Source organism: Pleurodeles waltl, chromosome 2_1 (genome assembly GCF_031143425.1).
Source record: "Pleurodeles waltl isolate 20211129_DDA chromosome 2_1, aPleWal1.hap1.20221129, whole genome shotgun sequence".
Taxonomy (NCBI): Eukaryota; Metazoa; Chordata; class Amphibia; order Caudata; family Salamandridae; genus Pleurodeles; species Pleurodeles waltl.
In genome coordinates this window covers 569819526-569841469 of record NC_090438.1, presented here as the reverse complement: position 1 = coordinate 569841469, position 21944 = coordinate 569819526, and the positions used below count along the sequence as shown (strand labels likewise).

The window sequence follows — 21944 nt, the reverse complement described above, 5'->3', positions numbered from 1 at the left end:
CCAGCAGCCTCAGTCATTCTCACCGAAATCCAGGATAGAGGCTGAAACACTGGAATCATAGCCTGAATATTCTGGACTCGCTTTTTGGGGGATATGCCTGAAACTACACTGTGTCCAGAACAGCTCCCATGAAAGGGAGAGTCTGAGAAGGAGTCAGGTGTGACTTGGGCATGTTTATAGTGAACCTCAGTGAGTGCAGAAGTTCCGCCATAGTTTGAAGGTGGGAGATGACTTTCTGGGGCATGTACTCCTTTAACTGCCAAGTTGTCGAGGTAGGGGAAAATGAAACCCCTAACCTGTGCAGATGAGCTGCAACCACCGCCGTCACTATTGTGAACAGCCGAGGAGCACTGGTGAGGCCGAAGTGGAGCACAGTAAAATAAAAGTGCTTGTGACCTGCCACAAATTGCAAGTAGTGCATTTGGAAGTAAGCATCCTGCAAGTCACTACCATCCAGTCTCCTGGGTCCAAGGCAGACAGGAACTGAGCCAGAGTGTGCATTTTGAACGTCTCCTTCTTGAGGAAGAGATTGAGTGCCTGAAGATCTAGGACAGGACATAAGCCCTTGTCCTTTTTTGGGCACCAGAAAGTAGCAGGAATAACAACCATAACCTACTTCTGGCAGAGGGATCCTCTCTATGGCTCCCTGAGCCTAGAGAACTGCGACTTCCTCGCGGAGAAGTGCCTGATGATCCTCCGGTAAGCGGCCATAGGTTGGAGGCATGGCCAGAGGGGCAGTCTCGAAGGGGAAGGAGTAGCCCCTTCGGACAATCTCCAAAAGTCACCTGTCCATCATAATAAATTCCCAGTTGGGCAGGTGATGCCGAACCCTGTCTTCAACTGGACTGAGATGGTCGGACAGACTAGGAAGGCTTGGAGGCAGGAGTGGACTGGGCAGACCTCTGGTCCCCTGTCCCCATGGACATGTGGAATTCTGTGTCCAAGGCATGCTTTGGCTGGGTAGCATGTGCAGCTCTGTGGCTGGCAAGAAAAGGACACGACAGGGAGCCCCTTTCCTGGCCAAGAAAGGGGCAAAAAACGGACTCTGTTGGGCAAGGGGCAGTCACGAGGCCAAGGGAATAATGTGTAGCCCAGGACTCCGTGAAACTTTCGAGCGCTGAGCCCGCTTTGTCTACGAAGAGACGGGTGCCATGGAAGCGCATATCCATGAGAGACGGTTGGACATCACCCCCAAAAAACAGACGTCCTCATCCAGGCATGGCGCCTCAAGTCCACTGATCAGCCCAGTGAGTCGGTCGTGTCCAGCCCACAACGAATTGTGAACTTAGCCACCTCCCTCCCATCAGCAACGACTTGGGAGATTATGGCCCGGGCCTCCTCCAGGACCTGCTGCAATACCTTTGCCACTGTATCCCACAATGAATGGGTGTAGCAGCCCAGATGATGAAGAGGCATGGATGACAAGGCTCTCAGGCATGGGATATTGGGATAGGAATTTAGGGTCGTTTGGGGCAGGCCGGTGGCGGCGGGCAATTGTTCCATTCACAGGAGCCTTTGTGCTGGGTCTGGACCAAGTACCCAGAAGGACATCGGCGAAGGCTTCATTAAATGGAAGGAGACGCTTTGAAGTGGAAGCCTCAGGCTGAAGCACCTCTGTCAGGAATTAAGTCCAGACTGTCACAGAGGGAAGCTGAAGGCCAAAGACCTCAGCCTTCCCACTGACCACCATGGAGTAAGACGCTCCCTCTGCCGTAGCCGCGGTGGGAGGAGAAAGGAAGACATTGCCTCCAGAAGTTTCCAGACCACTAGCCTCGTCCAATTCCTGGGTCCAGACCAAGTCAGGGCTGTCTAGCTGGTATTCTAAAGGGTCCAGGGTCACCCCTTTAATCCTTCCTCATATTCGTACCCATAATAATAAGGGCCTGATACAACCTGGGATGAGTAGGCCCAGTCGAAGTCGGAAGCAACATTGATCAACACCATTCCAGCTTCAGGTCGTCAGGGTTGAGGATTGGGTCGACGTAGATTGTGGGCCCAACCGACGACAGGAGCGTCAATGTCTTAGCCAGCGCTGGGGAAGGACGAAATGCTGCAACTGGCATCGGCACAGATCAAGGAATGGATCCGGAGGCCCTTGGAAGCCAGGACTGGAGCCGCCGGCCGTAACCCAAAGGGCCTCCACCCAAGTTCCAGGCCTCAAAGGCGCCACAGGAGGTTTTGTCTGCCCAAAGATGAGGTCCATGGCCTCATAAAATTCCTTTAGCTGGGCAGGGGTGGCTCTGGCTCCCGGAAACTCAGGGAGGCGTGGAGCATCAACACTCTTTGAGCACCGCATCGGCTGAGCAATGGGGTGTAGTTGAAGAACATCAACTTCTTCTTCTTCTTGTGATCTGAATGTCCTGACGATCTGGAATTGGGCAATGAGGAGTGGTGATGACTCCGCGAGCGGTCTCAAGACCTTCGTCTCAAGCAAGACGGAGATCGACGCATAGTCGCGAGCCGGGCCACCATGAGCTTTAGGAACCGCTCCCTCAAAGACTTTGGGTTCATGGCACTGCACTCGGAGCACGACTTTGGGTTGCGGTCACGCTCCAGAAACCACAACCACACAAGGTGCGGGTCCATCACCCGACATCATGCGGTGGCAGATGTCGCAAGGTTTGAAGCCGGTCTTTCGAGACATCCCTCGATGCACCAAAGAAGTCCAAAATAACAACAACAAAAAGGTCAAATTCGGTCAAAAAGTGACCCAGGTATCTCTTTTCAGGATCTGCCCGTAGAGTGGAAAGAAAAGAACTGATGTCAGCACGCCTGGGTGGCGCCTAAGTACAGCCACGTCATCACGGCGACCACAACACCAACGACGGATGTGAAGTCGACCGACCCCACCTAACGGTGCCCAAGCGTACTGCTCGAAAAAAAATCTAGGGATCCAAACTGACGCATTGGGAAAATTCTAACGTAAGGAATCTGCAACTAGAAGTCTCTATCAGATAGAAAAATGTAGCTCCCTGATTGCAGAGGTGGAAAAATGTAGTTCCCTGATTGCAGAGGTGGAAGGATACCAGTCATCCAAAAAAAAGAGTGGTAAAGAAGTTGTGATAAAATGTAGGGACAAACATGAAAAGAGGCAGGAAAGTCATCCAATACGAAGTTAGCATATAAGATTGGCAGAACCACTGGTAAGCAATGGGCTGACCCAAAGCCCATTTTATTTACTGCTGGTGTCAGCAGCATACAGGTAAAAGATTTCTATAGGTGAGATCTACAAATTACTGATGCACAAAGATAATTGTATAGAATCATATGAAGGCAACCCACTTTAAAACTCACACTTGAGCATATACTTGTTAGTGCCTTTATGTGCTTAGAAAAAATGGCTTTTATAATTCAAGAACAGGAGTGGCCCAACCTACTTCAGTTGATAGGTACTTAAAATTGAACAGTTATTATCTCATTGAACAGTTATTAACTTCCAAAAGCTAAGAGATTCAAATTGGATCAAGCAGAAGTTTGAACAAGGATCCACAATGGAATACAAGTTTGTGGGGCTGTTAAAAAAAACGTGATTACATTGAAATTGGAAGACAAATGGCACTTTGAACATGGAACAACTCACTGCAAAAACAGTCATTTTAAAGCCTTTAACTTGTATACCTCCAAGATCTCCTCATATTTGGTAACTGTTCTTTTCAAATCATCGTCTTTTTCAACAATTCTTTTATGCAGCTGGGTTGCCTCTATTTGGTGTGATTGCATTAATTCAGCCTCTACCTCCTGAGCTTTGCCTGTTTGAAAAATATAATTAAGATTAGAATATTGAATTTGTTCAACCAATTTTTACTGTATCTTATCAAATCTACGGTTTGGAAATATGCAGATGTGTTGCCACTAAAAATAAAAAAAGAAGGATGTACTTTTCTTCATGCTTAAGTGAAGGCAACAGTTTGACTAATGTGGAACATTTATTTTGTTTCAGAAATCAAAAAGGTGGCACATATGTATTTGTCCTACAGGTATTTCTAAAATGTAAATTTATAAATATTTTAATGTTTTATATTCTGATGATTTTTGTTTATATGAAAGTGCAGAACATGTAAATAGACGTTTGCCTGTTAGCTTGCCATGTAAGTGTAAAGGCAAATTCTGGAGAAAAGAAAAACAGGATTTCGTGCTGCAAATGGATGAAATAAACAGGCCAAGTCAACCTTATCACCTTCAACAGCTGTGTGACAAACTTTACATTGTATAGTTTAAAACTTGATCAAATACATTTCTCGAAATGAGCGTTGGTCAATAAACAAAAACATACTGCAAACCTCTCTATTAGTGTTAACTACGATTATTATACTACTAGCGCATTAGCAACCTAGCTTGCCACGTATGTTTTTGATGTCCAACAGTGGAAACTATTCATGTTGCACTTTTGAACTACTAACCCCTTAAACATATGAAAAACCACTTCTTTCAGTAGGTTATCCCAAGCATATAATCCAATTCCTAAGGGGCCTGGTTCTTACTACATTCTCTATGGTTCGTGACTTTTCGTGAAGTAGTATTCTGTTGCTGCATTGAAATATGGAAATCATACATTAACAATGAAAACCACCTACATTTGTAAACATGCCTGGTGCTCTTCCATCTATCATTTACCGTGACACTGAATATCTCATCAGAAAGAACATGTCTAACAAACTTTAGCTTTTCAGGAACCAAATGAGCAACTGTAAGATGTTCATATCTAGATGTAACGCTCCAAACTTATTGCCTGAGAAAGAAGAGATGAGAGAACAGGCACCCTTTCCAACCTACCCTTCTGGAGAAACCAGAGATCCATGCTTTATCTGCTCTGAGGCCAATCAAAGCCTCTACGAACAATGTTGTTAGATGTTTTCTGAATCCGTTCAATACCATGTGAATGACCAGAAAAGGTGTAAAGTCATACACAAGATGGTAATCCAATCCAATCCAAGTGGTCTCACCACCATAGCTCTAACACAAACGTCCATTCTGGTTAGGTACAAATAGATGCATTAGAGGAACACTCCATATTTAAAAACATTATGGGACTAAGGGCTTCATTACGAGTGTGGTGACCCGAGGATGGCCACACTTGCGTTGACTGTTGAACCCCTGCACACCGATCGGTCGGACCGTCCAACTGCAACCGTGCCAATCAGACCCCCATGGGACAGCTGTCGCCACCTGGAACATTGTTCCCAATGGGCTTACCACGATCTTGGTTGTAGTCAGCTAGGGCAGCACTGAACTCAGCACCTCCAGGCTGACTACAACTTTGCTCTCCGTCAGCCTTTTCATTGCGGTTTCCCCACCATGAAAAGGTTGGAGGAGAACAAGTGCAGGGGGCCACAAGGGGGCCCCTGCACTGGCCATGCCCATGGCATGGGCAATGCAGGGCCCCCCTGCCCAGCACCATCGGAATGCTCACTCTCTGCTGTGCAGACAGTGTGCATTCTAAAGGTGCTGGACACCCTGCTCCATTAAGGGATCCAAGTGCTATATCGTAGCACAGTTCCCACCAAACAGACCAGCAGGAATGCGTATTACAATGTTCCCACCAGTCAACCAAGCGGGGAAATTGTAATACGCTTGGGGGGGGGGGGGGGAACGCCGCCACCATGGCAGTAGCATCCTCCCCTCAAGTTTGGCTGTCCCCTGATGGGACTGCCAAACTCGTAATGAGGGGCTAAATAAAGATGCAGTCTCCTCACAGACTAAGATAACTGGAGAATGCTTAGCGCATCTGATTAAACATTGCTCTCCATTTCCTAGTAAGATGCCTTACATAGTTATCTTGAGAGGCACTGACCAAAACTCTACCCCATCACATTGGTTGGCATAATTCACAGCAGTGGTGGTTTCTGAGAACACATACATTTAATTGCCTTGAACAAAATAAGAAGAGCTACCAAAGGCAACCTGATGTTCCTAATTTCCAAATGACTTGAAGAGGAGAAACTGAACTATGACTAAAAATGTCCAAGATTGCCAGATGTGCCATCTGAACCTGAAAGGTATAAACAAATTTAAATCTTCAACAGACTGCCGCCCTGTAACCACTATAAAAGACCATAGCAACAATCTATGTTATTTGCAGCAGATCTGGTGCCCAACTGGGATTAACACAGCCCAATGAAGTCTGCAGTTATCCAAGGCAGCAAATAATGCAAGGCGCTGTAATGCATGACATTCTCAGAATATCAACTCTTTGAATTACCTTGTCTGGCTTAAATAAATCATCTTTTTAAAGTGATAATCCCTTTCAAGAGCTAGAAAAGCCTTCATCAGTAAAGGGTTCAATTGTGTTATCATGGATGGCACTAGCTTTGATTTTGGAAAATTGAGAGAGAAACTAACTGTATAGTTGAGTTCTAGTATTCTCATATGAAACTGGGGGGATACAACAATGAGAGCGAAGAGCAACACCTCGATTTGGTAATGCTCTCTTCTACTACAAAGTAAAGATGTCTCCTGTGGAACAGAATAACCAGAAGACAGAAATATGCATTAAGCATTTCACAAGATTATTCAAGGGATTTATCTTAGTGCTGCTAAAATCTGCACCTGAGAGATCACTCTAAAAATTCACTTCCCATCTGTATTTGTTAATATATCATAGATCTAAAACTGGCCCTCAACCTTCTTGTTTCTCTTTTTGTACTAATGAAGCATCTGAGATAGAACCCTGTTTTTGGTCCTGAAAACCTCTCTGACGGCAAAAGCAACTGGGAAACATCTTCCAATTTGTTCTGGTGGATGGGAGCTGGGTAAGGATGAAGAAACATTCTTGAGAGAAACAGTGCATATTTGATTACTATCTGCAGTAGCCACCAGTCCATCATCGGTGTTTCTCAATCAAAGAATTCCTACAATATGCCTCCCACTGACGTTATATGCTATAAGTGGCATTATCAAAGTAATGTATTCTGAGTTGTACATGACACTATATTGGCGGAAAGAGTTTACATCAATCTTCCTCAAGCCCTAGCTATTTCCTGGACCTAAATTTATCTTAAAAATAGTATGATCCATGGAAAATATAGGCCTTTGCAGGGATAACGGCACTGACCAAAAAGTCTGTTTGGGGAGAAAAGCAATTAGAAGTATCAAACAAAATACCTTGCTGTGTGCCAGAATTCAGAAAGCAGGTATGATCTAATCTTTTCAAATAGTTTTTCCACAGTTAAACTTGCATAGAATTTTCGTGTCCACATCCAGGAAAAAAAAGTCACCATATCTAGTACCAATACTAAATTATATTGAATGTGTTTTCATAACTCCGTCCCACCAGCTAATTATGCTCCTTCATCATGGAACTAGACTACCGCCTTGTAAGTAACTTTGATGTAGCATACTGACGGCTCGATAAATTACAGACTGCATTCACAGACCTAAACATCAATGACCTTAAAAAAAAAAATTATTTCACTATAGGACCCACATTCTGACTTCCTGTCCAACCCTCCTGTCCAACTTCTAATTATGAAAGGCATTGGGCCGGCTCCAGAAACAGACAGCTTGAACTACTAACTACTGGGTAATTTAGTAAATAAAATATGCCCTCCTGCATGGGTGGTTATTCCTTAGAATGACTTGGAAATAAGAGGTAATTAAACTAGCTTTTCACATGTCTGCTATCAAATATTTGAAGGAATCAGTAAAAGGGACAAGAATGGTTTCATCATGAGTTCCATGGACAGATTAAGGGCCAGATGTATCAAAGGGTTTTACCCATTCTGTGTCTATGGGAAAATGTGTTGGTACATATGGCCCTTAGTCCTTCAGTAGTAGGAGCCCTCTTCAGCCATGCAATTGAGAGGACTGTAATCACCCTAAGGAGTAAAAAATAACCATCATGCTCATCACAATGTCAGGAGCCTTATTCAATTTACTTACATTACAAGTCCTGCAATGCCTCATTATGGCCAATGGGAACTTACCTCACTTCCCTGGTCAGAAACAGAAGTTTCTCAGTGGTAGAAAATGCACAGATCACTCACAAACCACAGACAACACCAACTTTTAGCTGGGCCTGGGAGCAGCAGCTGGCACAAATATGCAGATAAAGGCATGGGATGTACCACCAGAAGGATTTACAAATATACCCCTGTAACATACTTTGGTGCTGCCATGCTAATGCCCAGCACCATTCCCTTTTTTCCAACATCAAGGCCTCCAGTAAAGCCACTATTATCTCATTATTGCCATGACTGTGGACAAAGCAGGCCCAGATCTCCGCTGTGAAACAGGCACAAAAGAAAATGGGCAAAAAGGCTCTTTCATCTGGCAGATTATAGAGTGGATCTAAGCTTAACAAGCACCACTGTAAGAACCATATTCAATTCAATTGAAGTCACGTCTAGCCAGAGATCAATATTAGATAAAGAAGGTGGAGTCATTTTCCAAATCAACTCCTACCAGGATCAAAAGGAAGTATCTTCTCTTCTTTCAGGAGAGGAGGATCCACCAAGGACAGACATTCACTACAGGACCTTAATATCTTCACTTGATGTTTCTGTTGGTGCCAGACATGCAGTGGACTTCAAAGTCACAGATGATGTCAATTATGAGGTGATACATGATGTCACCAGTGATATAACTTGTGATATCATCTATGATCTCATGTGAGGTCAGGAGTAATGCAATGGTAGTGAGTTAAGGCTGAGCTTCTAAATAAAACTGACTAAATTCAGTTAGTTTCAGATTTTAAGCCGAAGCCATTATCTTTCCTCACAGGTGATTTTAAGGGACTATGAAAAGAATTACATTTCAAACCCTTTCCTTACCCAGATATGCGTGAACCACATTCCTAAGTATCTGAGATGGCCTGTGTGACATTTAAGTCTGTTAGGATCTTCATGGGCTTTCATGTAAAGTCTGTTCTTAGGGACAGATTCACCATTACTTCTACCTGTTGCCAACAAAACTGAATCACTTTGATTCTTTGCTACTGAATAGAAGAACAGCTGTGTCCAACCTTTTTCTGCTTCCAAACACCTTTAGCAATTCTCTACCATGAGATCTACATTATTTTTCAGCTTGAACTTGCTGCAAATTCCAGCCTTTCACAGATCTCCCAGGAGGTGTGGACAACTCACTTACCTAAACAGACAAAGCTGAGGAAAATGGGAACCGGATGGGAGATGCTGAAGGTCATGTGATTGGAGAGTGTACATGGGAAAAAAAATCAGACTGGGTGGTTGGCTTATAAATAGTAAACTGGCCACCTTAGGGTATGATGCAGAATACATGCTATGGATAGGACTAGTAAGCAGTCAAGAATTAGTACTAAGCTAAGCAGGTAAATGCAAGTAAAATAAACAGTATCCCCATTACCCTGCTCTGAAACAGTTATTGTGATGAGATTATGGGTCAACCATGATACTAGCGCTGACCCCAGGGGCGCAACAGAGAAGGTTCCAGCACAATGATCACAAACAGGACAGATGAACACAATTGACAAACAAAATATTAAATTCAAATCTCAAGGCAAGAGGAATTGAAAGGAACCAAAAAGTAAGAATAAAACAAATATGACAATGGTAAGCCGAGTGTATGAACTGTCAAGAGCAGAAATCCAGAGCAACCACAAGATTGTGCCACACACAGAGCTGTGTCTCAAAGGGTGTTAAATATACTCTACAAAATCCTAAAAGAAAAGAGCAACTTCCACCCCTAGCACTTGGTAGGGTGTTTTGATTCACTGAGGAACTGTTTAGGAGCTGTTCAATTGTAATTAGCAGCCATGCACAAAATCAGCAGGGTCCCGAGATCTCTGAAATTCAGTTTAATGGTTGCTTTTCACAATTTCTCTCAAGATCTAAAATGGCCCTATAAGCCTAGGCGTGAATTTAAGGAGTGACCGTGGAATAGAAAGGAATTTAGTAGCGAACCACATATCAACTTCTATATTATAGAGTTGGGAGGTCTGTGTATGTAAATCAGCGTTAAAAGCAAGCTTAGCTTTCAAATTACATTACTATACAGCCTGTTATCTGTTCCTGGTATGTAAGAGTAACTTTGAGACGTAGGGTAGCCTAGACCCAGCCAACTTATTATTAGGAAACATATTACGATTGTGGCTAAACGTACAGAAAAAATATGATGTTCCCAAAGAATAATGCAAAGAGTAATAGGCAGAGTCTTTAAGAGAAATGCATCTGACACACTCTGATTGATGATTTATAAGGATGTATCTTAAATACTGCTCTACTGATCGATCAACTCTCTGCATTTGCCCCTCAGTGTGAGGGTGACAGGCTGTGGACTTAAACTGTGCTACCGTTAACATCTTCATTAACTCTGACCATAAGTGTGCAGTGAACTGACTGCCTTGATCAGTCACTATATTATCAGGAAGACCACGGAACTTAAAGATGTGACTGAGGGAAAATCTGCACCAGCTCAATGGCAGTAGGGAGTTTTCTTTGTTTTTGTTTCACCATGGACTAAAGTGTACTTTATTGGAGAAATAGTTTATTATACCAATTTCACCAAAAGTTCCCTGAAAACAATGGATCAGGACTGTTGAGGTGTGGGAAGTGGCTGAAGAAACCCTGCGGGTTGAGTGTGAGATGCCTTGCATCGGAGCAAAGCACACATTTTTATACATATTTCTGGACGGTCTTATTAAAGTGGAGCCACCAAAATGTCTTTTAAGCAGGTCTAGTGTCTTTCGTTTTCTTGAGTGACCAGCAACTGGAGAGATGTAGCTCAAAAAAGAAACTTGCTCTTGTAATTTCTTGTCAGGAATAAACCATTCCTCTCCATGGAAAGGAATATCCCCTCTTTTTGTCTTACAAAGTATTGTTATAACCACTCCTTATAATGAAGGGGCTGCAAGCTTGCATGACCTTAGACAAAGAATGATTCCAAGGCGAATTAGACCAGCTGAACAAAACCCTAATATATTTGGAGACAGGATACATTCCACTTTTTTTCCTCGTTATTGCTTGACAGTTCATCGTCTTTCCCATGTCAATGCAGCAGCCAGTAAATTACTTGGCAATGTAATCTTGAAAAGAATAATGAACACTGGACATGACTGAAAAGTCCTTATGATCTGTTCAAAATGTTATCCTGTGAGTAGCTCCTTTTATCGAGTCCCACCAATTGTAAAAGGCCTCTTTGTTAGCTAATAACCCTGTTGTATATGGTTCAGATACACTCGGTGTTGGTGAGTATATGAGAATAGAAGACTAACGGGTGACGATCATTCCTTTGAGTAATTCCTTTGTGACAAGAATGCATCCATGGGGGAAAGATGAAGCACCCGTCTTCACAATAAAAGGCAACTGGGGATCAGTATTGTGAAGGGCAGGAGCAATGATCACGACTCCCTTTGATTTAGAAAACACTGTCACTTGCTCAGTACCATACTGAAATAGAATCCCCTTCATTAGACTAAAGGTTTCATTAACATGCCATCCAGCATTGCGTCAGTGGAAACATAATGTAAACTGCCGACTATTTGTATTATGGGTCTCCAGCTATCAGCTAACAATAGGCAACATTTAAGCATGACTGTTACTGCTCTATGTACTTTCAAAGGGCATAGCCCTTCACAGCATGATAAACAGACTGAATCTAAAGGCCAATTAAAAGCCTGATGTATTAAGTGGGAAGCTGAACACAATTGTCTCAAAATGAATCCAGAACTTTTAATAGGTGTTCATTACCATGAAAACTTGGGGTTTGCTTAACAAAGTGAGCACAGATCAGGCACTTGTCCCTGTCCTAATGATGTGGTTTAACAATAAAAATGCTTGCTGTACAATAACCAAGACTGTTCTATCCTTTATTCTTAGATTACAAGTACTTGTGCAACCAACATCTATAGCATCAGATGATCAGTCAGATTCTACAGTCCTGAATCCCAGCCTCAGAACTTAAAGAATGAATTATCAACACCATTGGCATTACCAAGTGGCAGGTATTTAGCTAAGAAGCATCCTAAAGTAGTTCAGGTGGCATGGTCATGAATGCAATTGGCAATCCAAATTAGTATTCTACTAACCAATTGTGTGATATTATCTCACCTATCTAGAGTGAAAGCCCATTAGTTTAGTGCACGAGGGGCTTGAATGAAAACAAAATTAAAGGTGTTCTGTGCTTGAAACAAAAAAAAACACTAATCGTGAGATCTTGAGAATGAAAATCAAGGCTTTTATGCTGACTTTTCAGATGGGTTAATGCAGTAGCACAAATTGTATGTACCAGCTTCACAAGATAAAAATAAACGTGAAAGAAAATTTACGAAATGCACTCTGTGGTTCAGGGATTGATTGTGACAAAAATAAAATCTGAAATTTGTGGCGAATAAGGGCAAAATGAAGAGCACCAAGAAGCAGGTCAAACTCTTATATTCCATTTCATCCTCCAGAAATAGAGATCAAAATGTGGTCAGTTCTGCTGGATATGATGCATGGATTGTAGTTGACATAAAGAAGTACACACAAATGGAGGGACTAAATGTTTAATATCTTTACTTTTGTCCAGTGGCATAGAGTTTCGGGTCTCTGCCAGTTACACATAGGTATCGGACAGCTCAAAGTCACACAATCAAAGTAAACACAGTGGGGTAAGTGGAAAAAATATAGAATTACAGCACCACATTCTGTAACATATTCTGGTTGTAAAGAAGTGTTTCTCCATAAGTGGATGAGCATTTAAAAAATAATTTCTTACACCTACTTAACTGTGATCTTTCAAGAGTTGCTTATATATTGTGAACATTTGAATCAAACAATAAAGCATGACAGAACATACGTTCTTTTATCAATCAGCATTTTCTTCAGAAAAGTACTTACTGATTGTCTCCTGGACAGCAGTTTCCAGCTCGCGCTCCTTTTTTGCCATCTGAGTATTGAATTCCCTCATTAACTGCTTTATTTTGGAATTGTGCTTTAATTCCATATCTTCCTGCTCATGTCTTTAGAATGAGAGAAAAAAATACTTTAAACATTATGCAGAGAAATGTCAACGGAAAAAATAAACTACTGCACAACCCACTATGGTTCTCTTTGCTTTTACCAGAAGTAATCTAAAAGAGGTTTCTATTTGTGCAGCTCTGATCATCATATCCTGCCTTTCATAAGAAAAACCTATTGCACCGCTGTGGTTGGTGGTATATTGAATTCTAGGACTGGTTATGACAAAGGCCTTAACTCCAATTTTTCTGTGCAACTGACGCACAATCTATAACTCCACTACTCCTTAGAGTTAAATAAGGCATTGTATGCCTAGAGCATACAACACTCTTCAAGGACTAAGTTCAAAACACTAACACTTCAAGGACTAAGTTAAAAAAAACAAAGGGGCTGCAACGGTCCAAGCTCAGAGCCCGAGATAGATGGTTTAAACAATCGTACTGCTGGGCAAAGAAGGGGAATGTTTTAGGCACAGTACTTAATATTAATAGCGTGCATGACTCACACTCGTTGTTGGTTGAAAATATAAACAATTTGAGATTTTCTGTGTTGTACATTGGGCCTTTTACTCAACAGGTCCTAAATTCCTCTCAAACCTGATCAATCATTATGTCTCTAGGAAAATCCTTAAATCTGAGTGTCAATGACTTCTTGTGGTTTCGTGTTGTATGCATGTGAGATGTGACAGATTTTTCAGAATGTTATGGCCCAAACTCAAGAATTCCATCCTCCTGTAATAAAGCTGCCTCTCACACTCTGGACTATACTGTAAGAGTCTAAAAATACTTTTGTTCAGTTGGTCTTCCCCTACTCTGCTGTCTATAGTACTCATAGCATCAAGAAACTTGAAGGTACACATTAGGAATAAATACAACATGCAACCCCAACTCCTCCACCTTGAAAATCTTTATCGCCTTTTCCCATGCTAACTCCGCACACTCCACCACCACCATGCACAACCGTTCCACTCTCAACTTGAAAACCTGAGCGTAACCACCTACTTTGCCACCCAGTGCATTTTATCTTTGTGACCACACAGAACATCTTCTCTATCTCTTACCACCACCCACATACATTTTTTTATTTGTTTTATTTTACAATTGTTTCTGCCTCCATATCACATTTCACATCTTACATTTTCTCATGTGTATGTCGTTTCTCTTCCATAATTTAATTCTCATTTGCTCTGAATTCAATATTTCCATGAATCATAACCATAGAAAGAACATCTCAAGCTACTATTAACTGTTCTTGCCCTTCTTACACTGATATACTTCTTATGAATTATTTCTTACATATGATATATGTGCACACCCATGGGTGTTCACACAATGAATTTCCTACAGCTCAATGCTTTAGTCAGTTTTTTTCCATCATCACATTGGTTCTTGTCACTTGTATGCCTGTTTTGGGTGATGTGCAGTCATACTGATACACATCCTTACATGGGGACCTTTTCTCAGAACAGCAGCTGTTTTATTATACAAAACACGTCTGTCCCATGCAGTTAGAGGGAGATTCCAGCCAAATGACCACAACTGCATGCTGATTGACTTTGACATGTAGTTGCTTCCTGAAACTACTGGTTCCCTGGCCTACATGGGGATGGTATCTCTCTAGAGAACAAGCTTCCTTGCTCAGGTATGGGGGATGATGTCTTACCAGGGGGACAACCTGAAGGGCATAATAGAGCTTATCATGCTATGCTCTAACAGCTTAGGTAGGAACCACATATATTACGCATGGTGACAGTATGGTGGGACTTTTCTTGTGTTTCACTTTCCGTGTCAACATTTTGCTTCTAGTGTATTTTATCATCCTACTTATTGCAATTCATGCCATTTTATCAAAGACACAGCTGACTAAATAAACCTTATTGAATCATTCTTTGCCTCCGTTTTTCTTTGCATGTGTGAGACTAATGTACCTGAGAGAAAAGGATGAGATCAGATACAGCACAATTTCCCTGAGAAGTCATTCTTGTCATGCCCCCAGTTACCACAAATCATCCCTGCTCTTGGGCGACAGTTGTCACATGGAGTGGAATTGGACTCAGTTCCCCACAATTCAGGTGATACTGCGTCACGAATCCAGCAGCCTCACTGGGATAGTGAAAGCGCATTTGACAGTGTAAAACCCATATGCAGTATCCTGTGTGTCACCATTACAAGTGAGTCTGAACTGGTGTCTTGAAAGCGGCCAGTGAATGATAGAATGTTGGTGGTTGCGTGGATCAAAACACGTTGAGAAAGCAACAGTTGGAGTGAGAATGGAGCCCTGACAGAACTACCTGCTGTTGCTGTAACCGTAGGGCCTAATATGAAATAAAGAACTTACATCTGACCTGAGTGTCTCTAGGCTCTTGTATGAAGACCCTGCCCTCTAGCGTTAACAGTTTGCGACAAGTTTTTAAGGACCTGCATGTGAGAAGGTAGCCTCTTTCTAGCCTTGTTACCCCCACTTTTGGCCTGTTTGTGAGTGTATGTCAGGGTGTTTGTCACTGTTTTCACTGTCTCACTGGGATCCTGATAGCCAGGCCTCAGTGCTCATAGTGAAAACACTATGTTTTCAGTATGTTTGTTATGTGTCACTGGGATCCTGCTGGTCAGGACCCCAGTGCTCATACGTTTGTGGCCTATATATATGTGTCACTGGGACCCTGTCACACAGGGCCCTAGTGCTCATAGGTGTGCATGTATATGTTCCCTGTGTGGTGCCTAACTGTCTCACTGAGGCTCTGCTAACCAGAACCTCAGTGGTTATGCTCTCTCATTACTTCCAAATTGTCACTGACAGGCTAGTGACCATTTTTACCAATTTACATTGGCTTACTGGAACACCCTTATAATTCCCTAGTATATGGTACTGAGGTACCCAGGGTATTGGGGTTCCAGGAGATCCCTATGGGCTGCAGCATTTCTTTTGCCACCCATAGGGAGCTCTGACAATTCTTACACAGGCCTGCCACTGCAGCCTGAGTGAAATAACGTCCACGTTATTTCACAGCCATTTTACACTGCACTTAAGTAACTTATAAGTCACCTATATGTCTAACCTTTACCTGGTAAAGGTTAGGTGCAAAGTTACTTAGTGTGAGGGCACCCTGGCACTAGCCAAGGTGCCCCCACATTGTTCAGAGCCAATTCACTGAACTTTGTGAGTGCGGGGACACCATTACACGCGTGCACTACATATAGGTCACTACCTATATGTAGCTTCACCATGGTAACTCCGAATATGGCCATGTAACATGTCTATGATCATGGAATTGCCCCCTCTATGCCATCCTGGCATTGTTGGTACAATTCCATGATCCCAGTGGTCTGTAGCACAGACCCTGGTACTGCCAGACTGCCCTTCCTGGGGTTTCTCTGCAGCTGCTGCTGCTGCCAACCCCTCAGACAGGCAGCTGCCCTCCTGGGGTCCAGCCAGGCCTGGCCCAGGATGGCAGAACAAAGAACTTCCTCTGAGAGAGGGTGTGACACCCTCTCCCTTTGGAAAATGGTGCGAAGGCAGGGGAGGAGTAGCCTCCCCCAGCCTCTGGAAATGCTTTGTTGGGCACAGATGTGCCCAATTCTGCATAAGCCAGTCTACACCGGTTCAGGGACCCCTTAGCCCCTGCTCTGGCGCGAAACTGGACAAAGGAAAGGGGAGTGACCACTCCCCTGACCTGCACCTCCCCTGGGAGGTGTCCAGAGCTCCTCCAGTGTGCTCCAGACCTCTGCCATCTTGGAAACAGAGGTGCTGCTGGCACACTGGACTGCTCTGAGAGGCCAGTGCCACTAGGTGACGTCAGAGACTCCTTGTGATAGGCTCCTTCAGGTGTTAGTAGCCTTTCCTCTCTCCTAGGTAGCCAAACCCTCTTTTCTGGCTATTTAGGGTCTCTGTCTCTGGGGAAACTTGAGATAACGAATGCATGAGCTCAGCCGAGTTCCTCTGCATCTCCCTCTTCACCTTCTGATAAGGAATCGACCGCTGACCGCGCTGGAAGCCTGCAAACCTGCAACATAGTAGCAAAGACGACTACTGCAACTCTGTAACGCTGATCCTGCCGCCTTCTCGACTGTTTTCCTGCTTGTGCATGCTGTGGGGGTAGTCTGCCTCCTCTCTGCACCAGAAGCTCTGAAGAAATCTCCCGTGGGTCGACGGAATCTTCCCCATGCAACCGCAGGCACCAAAAAGCTGCATTACCGGTCCCTTGGGTCTCCTCTCAGCACGACGAGCGAGGTCCCTCGAATCCAGCGACACCGTCCAAGTGACCCCCACAGTCCAGTGACTCTTCAGCCCAAGTTTGGTGGAGGTAAGTCCTTGCCTCACCTCGCTGGGCTGCATTGCTGGGAACCGCGACTTTGCAAGCTACTCCGGCCCCTGTGCACTTCCGGCGGAAATCCTTTGTGCACAGCCAAGCCTGGGTCCACGGCACTCTAACCTGCATTGCACGACTTTCTAAGTTGGTCTCCGGCGACGTGGGACTCCTTTGTGCAACTTCGGCGAGCACCGTTTCACGCATCCTCGTAGTGCCTGTTTCTGGCACTTCTCCGGGTGCTACCTGCTTCAGTGAGGGCTCTTTGTCTTGCTCGACGTCCCCTCTCTCTGCAGGTCCAATTTGCCACCTCCTGGTCCCTCCTGGGCCCCAGCAGCGTCCAAAAACGCCAAACGCACGATTTGCGTGTAGCAAGGCTTGTTGGCGTCCATCCGGCGGGAAAACACTTCTGCACGACTCTCCAAGGCGTGGGGGATCCATCCTCCCAAAGGGGAAGTCTCTAGCCCTTGTCGTTCCTGCAGTATTCACAGTTCTTCAGCCTAGTAAGAGCTTCTTTGCACCAACCGCTGGCATTTCTTGGGCATCTGCCCATCTCCGAGTTGCTTGTGACTTTTGGACTTGGTCCCCTTGTTCCACAGGTACCCTCAGTCAGGAATCCATCGTTGTTGCATTGCTGATTTGTGTTTTCCTTGCATTTTCCCTCTAACACGACTATTTTGTCCTTAGGGGAACTTTAGTGCACTTTGCACTCACTTTTCAGGGTCTTGGGGAGGGTTATTTTTCTAACTCTCACTATTTTCTAATAGTCCCAGCGACCCTCTACAAGGTCACATAGGTTTGGGGTCCATTCGTGGTTCGCATTCCACTTCTGGAGTATATGGTTTGTGTTGCCCCTATCCCTATGTTTCCCCATTGCATCCTATTGTAACTATACATTGTTTGCACTGTTTTCTAAGACTATACTGCATATTTTTGCTATTGTGTATATATATCTTGTGTATATTTCCTATCCTCTCACTGAGGGTACACTCTAAGATACTTTGGCATATTGTCATAAAAATAAAGTACCTTTATTTTTAGTATAACTGTGTATTGTGTTTTCTTATGATATTGTGCATATGACACTAAGTGGTACTGTAGTAGCTTCACACGTCTCCTAGTTCAGCCTAAGCTGCTCTGCTAAGCTACCATTATCTATCAGCCTAAGCTGCTAGACACCCTATACACTAATAAGGGATAACTGGGCCTGGTGCAAGGTGCAAGTACCCCTTGGTACTCACTACAAGCCAGTCCAGCCTCCTACACTGCATGAAAATGCAGTAAGACTATGGTAGTGGGGAGCCATTTCTGGCTTGGGAGGAGGACTTTTATGAGAAGAAAAGGACGATGCCTCTGTAACAAACGAGGACTAATTTGGGGCCATCCCACCCCTCAAATCCACTGGCTGAGGAGTTCAGTAAGGAGGGTGGGCAAGGTCTGGCAAGGACACTGAGCTTGGTGTGCAGAGTTAAACACTGTGGTGTGTATATTTTCAGCTTAAGGATAATGCTATGAAGAGAGTGTTATAGGGAAAGTATTGTGGGGATAGTGATGTCGAGACAATGGAAAACCTCATTTATGGTAAACAGAACTCTGAAAAGACCTATGAAGATGCAGGCAGTTAAACATTCAATTTGTGATGTTACATAAGGAGAAGGGTTGGTAAATGTGCACTATGATTTCCCAATTAAGATGACTGTAGCATAGGCTAGTCAATGCCTTTTGGGGGGGTGGGGTACTGTGTGCCCGATTAGTATTAGCGTACTGTGACGACTGCACATGGTGCCTCTTGAATTCAAGTATCACATTAAATGGCCTCATACATCACTTATGAGCTTGATGAGCAAGTTACTTACCTTCGGTAACGCATTATCTGGTAGAGACTATCTAGCTGCAGATTCCTTACCTTTGAATTCCCTGGCATCAGCTTCGAATCCGGAATCTTTTTGCTGAGCAGCACCTTGCGCACGCCGTCGGGTGGCGTTGTTCGGTTCCATGTGCGTCGCCCGAGTCCACGTGGCTTCGTCAGCGTCGTTGGAGCCATCTGTGACGTCACGGTTGTCTATGTAGACGCCAACTCAGCGCGCATACGTCAGCTCTTTTATCCACAAAACTTCCACGCCAGAAGCGCAGTCATGGATAGAACCAACATTTGTCTGTGCAAAACTAGGGCCCTGAAAAGGGAGAAACCCTAACACTACTAGTTATATCCGCAGGAAGGCATGGGTGGGTGTAAAGAATCTGCAGAGAGATAGAGAATCTACAAGATAAGGTGTTACCGAAGGTAAGTAACTTGTTCATCTGATAGAGACTTTAGCTGCAGATTCCTTACCTTTTAATAGATACCCAAGCCATAACCTCCTGGCGGTGGGCTGCGGATAGTACTCCTTACACTAAAAAGTCCTGAACGGGCAAAGTACCCATCCCTTCGTACCTGACTGTCCGGGCAGTGATGTTTTGCAAACGAGTGCAAAGTTGCCCAGGTTGCCGTCTGACAGATCTCAAGGACTGGTACGCCTCGAGCTAGCGCAGTGGTAGCAGCTTTGCCCCGGTAGAATGAGCCTGCAAGCCCTCAGGAGACTGCTTCCTGGCCAATGCGTAGCATACCTGTAAGAAAATGGCTCCTTGTTGCAGTTGCCCCCACTTTTTGCCTGATATCGATGCTGACTTGACAGAGTGTGCTGGGACCCTGCTAACCAGACCCCAGCACCAGTGTTCTTTCCCTAAAAATGTACCATTGTTTCCACAATTGGCACACCCTTGGCACACAGATAAGTCCCTTATAAAAGGTAGCAGTGGTACCGAGGGCCCTATGACCAGGGAACGTCCCTAAGGGACCCCTCACCTAACACATGCACACTGCCATTGCAGATTGTGTGTGTTGGTGGGGAGAAAAAGGCAAATTCAACATGGCATACCCCTCAGGGTGCCATGCACACACAACACTGTATGTGGCATAGGTAAGTCACCCCTCTAGCGGACCTCAAACCCTAAGGCAGGGTGCACTATACCACAGGTGAGGGCATAGCTGCATGAGCATTATGCCCCTAGTGTCTAAATCTATTCTTAGACATTGTAAGTTCAGTGTGGTCATATTAAGTATATGGTCTGGGAGTTTGTCAAAACGAACTTCACAGTTCCATAATGGCTACACTGAATACTGGGAAGTTTGGTATCAAACTTCTCAGAATAATAAACCCACATTGATGCCAGTGTTGGATTGTATTGTATTTTACCCAATCCTTCTGTGCAGGACTGACTGGTCTGTGCCAGCCTGCCACTAAGAGATGAGTTTCTGACCCCCTGGGGTGAGAGCCTTTGTGCTCTCTGGGGCCAGAAACAAAGCCTGCACTGGGTGGAGGTGCTTCACACCTCCCCCCTGCAGGAACTCTAACACCTGGCGGTGAGCCTCAAAGGCTCAGGCCCGGTGTTGCAATGCCCCCAGGGCACTCCAGCCAGTGGAGATGCCCACCCCTCTGGACAAGCCCCTACTTTTGGCGGCAGGTCCAGAGGGATAATGAGAAAAACAAGGAGGAGTCACCTCTCCAGTCAGGTTCACCCCTAAGGTGACCAGAGCTGAAGTGACCTCCTCCTTGAGAAATCCACCACCTTGCTTTGGAGGAGTAGGACCAACAGGGATAGGGATGTCCCCCCTGCCTAAAGAGAGTGGGCACAAGGAGGGTGTAGCCACCCTCAGTAACAGTAGCCATTGGCTACTGCCCCCTGACCCTAACACACCCCTAAATTTAGTATTTAGGGGCAGCCCTGAACCCAGATCAGCAGATTCCTGATGACCTCAAGAAAGAAGAAGGACTGCTGAGCTGAAAACCCCGCAGAGAAGAGAAGGAGACTGACTCGGCCCCAGCCCTAGCAGCCCATCTCCTGCTTCAAAAAGCTGCAAGAAAAGAAGCAACGCGTTCTACAGGACCAGTGGATTGCCTGCATCGCCGAGGACCAAGAAACTCCTGTGGACTATTAAAAATTAACCGCAACCGCAGTATCATATAAAACACAAAGCAAAAGCACCGGTGAGAGAAATACTCATGCAATTAGAGTACCAGGGCGTGATTGAACCCTGTGTCTCGCCAATGAATAATCCATTATTCCCAGTAGCTAAGCCAGACCATTCATATAGACTAGTCTTAGACTACAGCCATTTAAACAGTCATACACGCACTTATGCTATCAAAAACTCGCATAGCACCGCACTAATGAACAATATAGTGCGTAAAAAATATAAACAACACTGGACATTTCCAATGGTGTTTTCTGCCAGAATATAGCGCCTGAGAGTAGAGACTTAACAAATTTCAGTGCACTAGGCTCCCAGAAAAAATTCAGTTGTTTACCTCAGGGGTATAAGATTAGCCCAGGACTGTTCGCAGCTCATGTTACTGCAATTTTGCACAAGATTGACCCTGAAGCATTGTCCTATGTAGATGATATCTATCTTACGGTTGATGAATTACTACAACATTTAAGACGGGTAGCCCGCATTGTTGTCAGATTTTCTGAATTTGGCTACAAATTCAACATCAAAAAAACAAAAATCGCCTTCCTCAGTGTCCTGTTTCTAGGATATGAGCTGTTGAATGAAGGAAAGAGCCTAGCGCCACAATTCTTAGAGAAATGCGCAGTTACAAACAAGACAAAGAAACCATCTTTAAAGGAACTCTCACCTCACTCTAGAAGCGCGAGTCCAACTACTCTGCACCCGATGACCCCAGCCT

General features: G+C 44.4%; 1 protein-coding gene across 3 annotated transcripts in view; it reads right to left on the bottom strand.

Moving 5' to 3' along the window:
• GOLGA4 (golgin A4) overlaps nt 1-21944 on the bottom strand; it is a 758002-nt gene that overhangs the window by 231601 nt on the left and 504457 nt on the right. For all 3 annotated transcript variants that reach the window (XM_069215119.1, XM_069215129.1, XM_069215138.1), the window contains 2 exons: nt 12792-12913; nt 3619-3749 (listed from right to left, as the gene is read on the bottom strand). In XM_069215119.1, coding sequence (XP_069071220.1) covers nt 3619-3749; nt 12792-12913 — 253 coding nt within the window. The remainder of the gene's footprint in view (nt 1-3618; nt 3750-12791; nt 12914-21944) is intronic.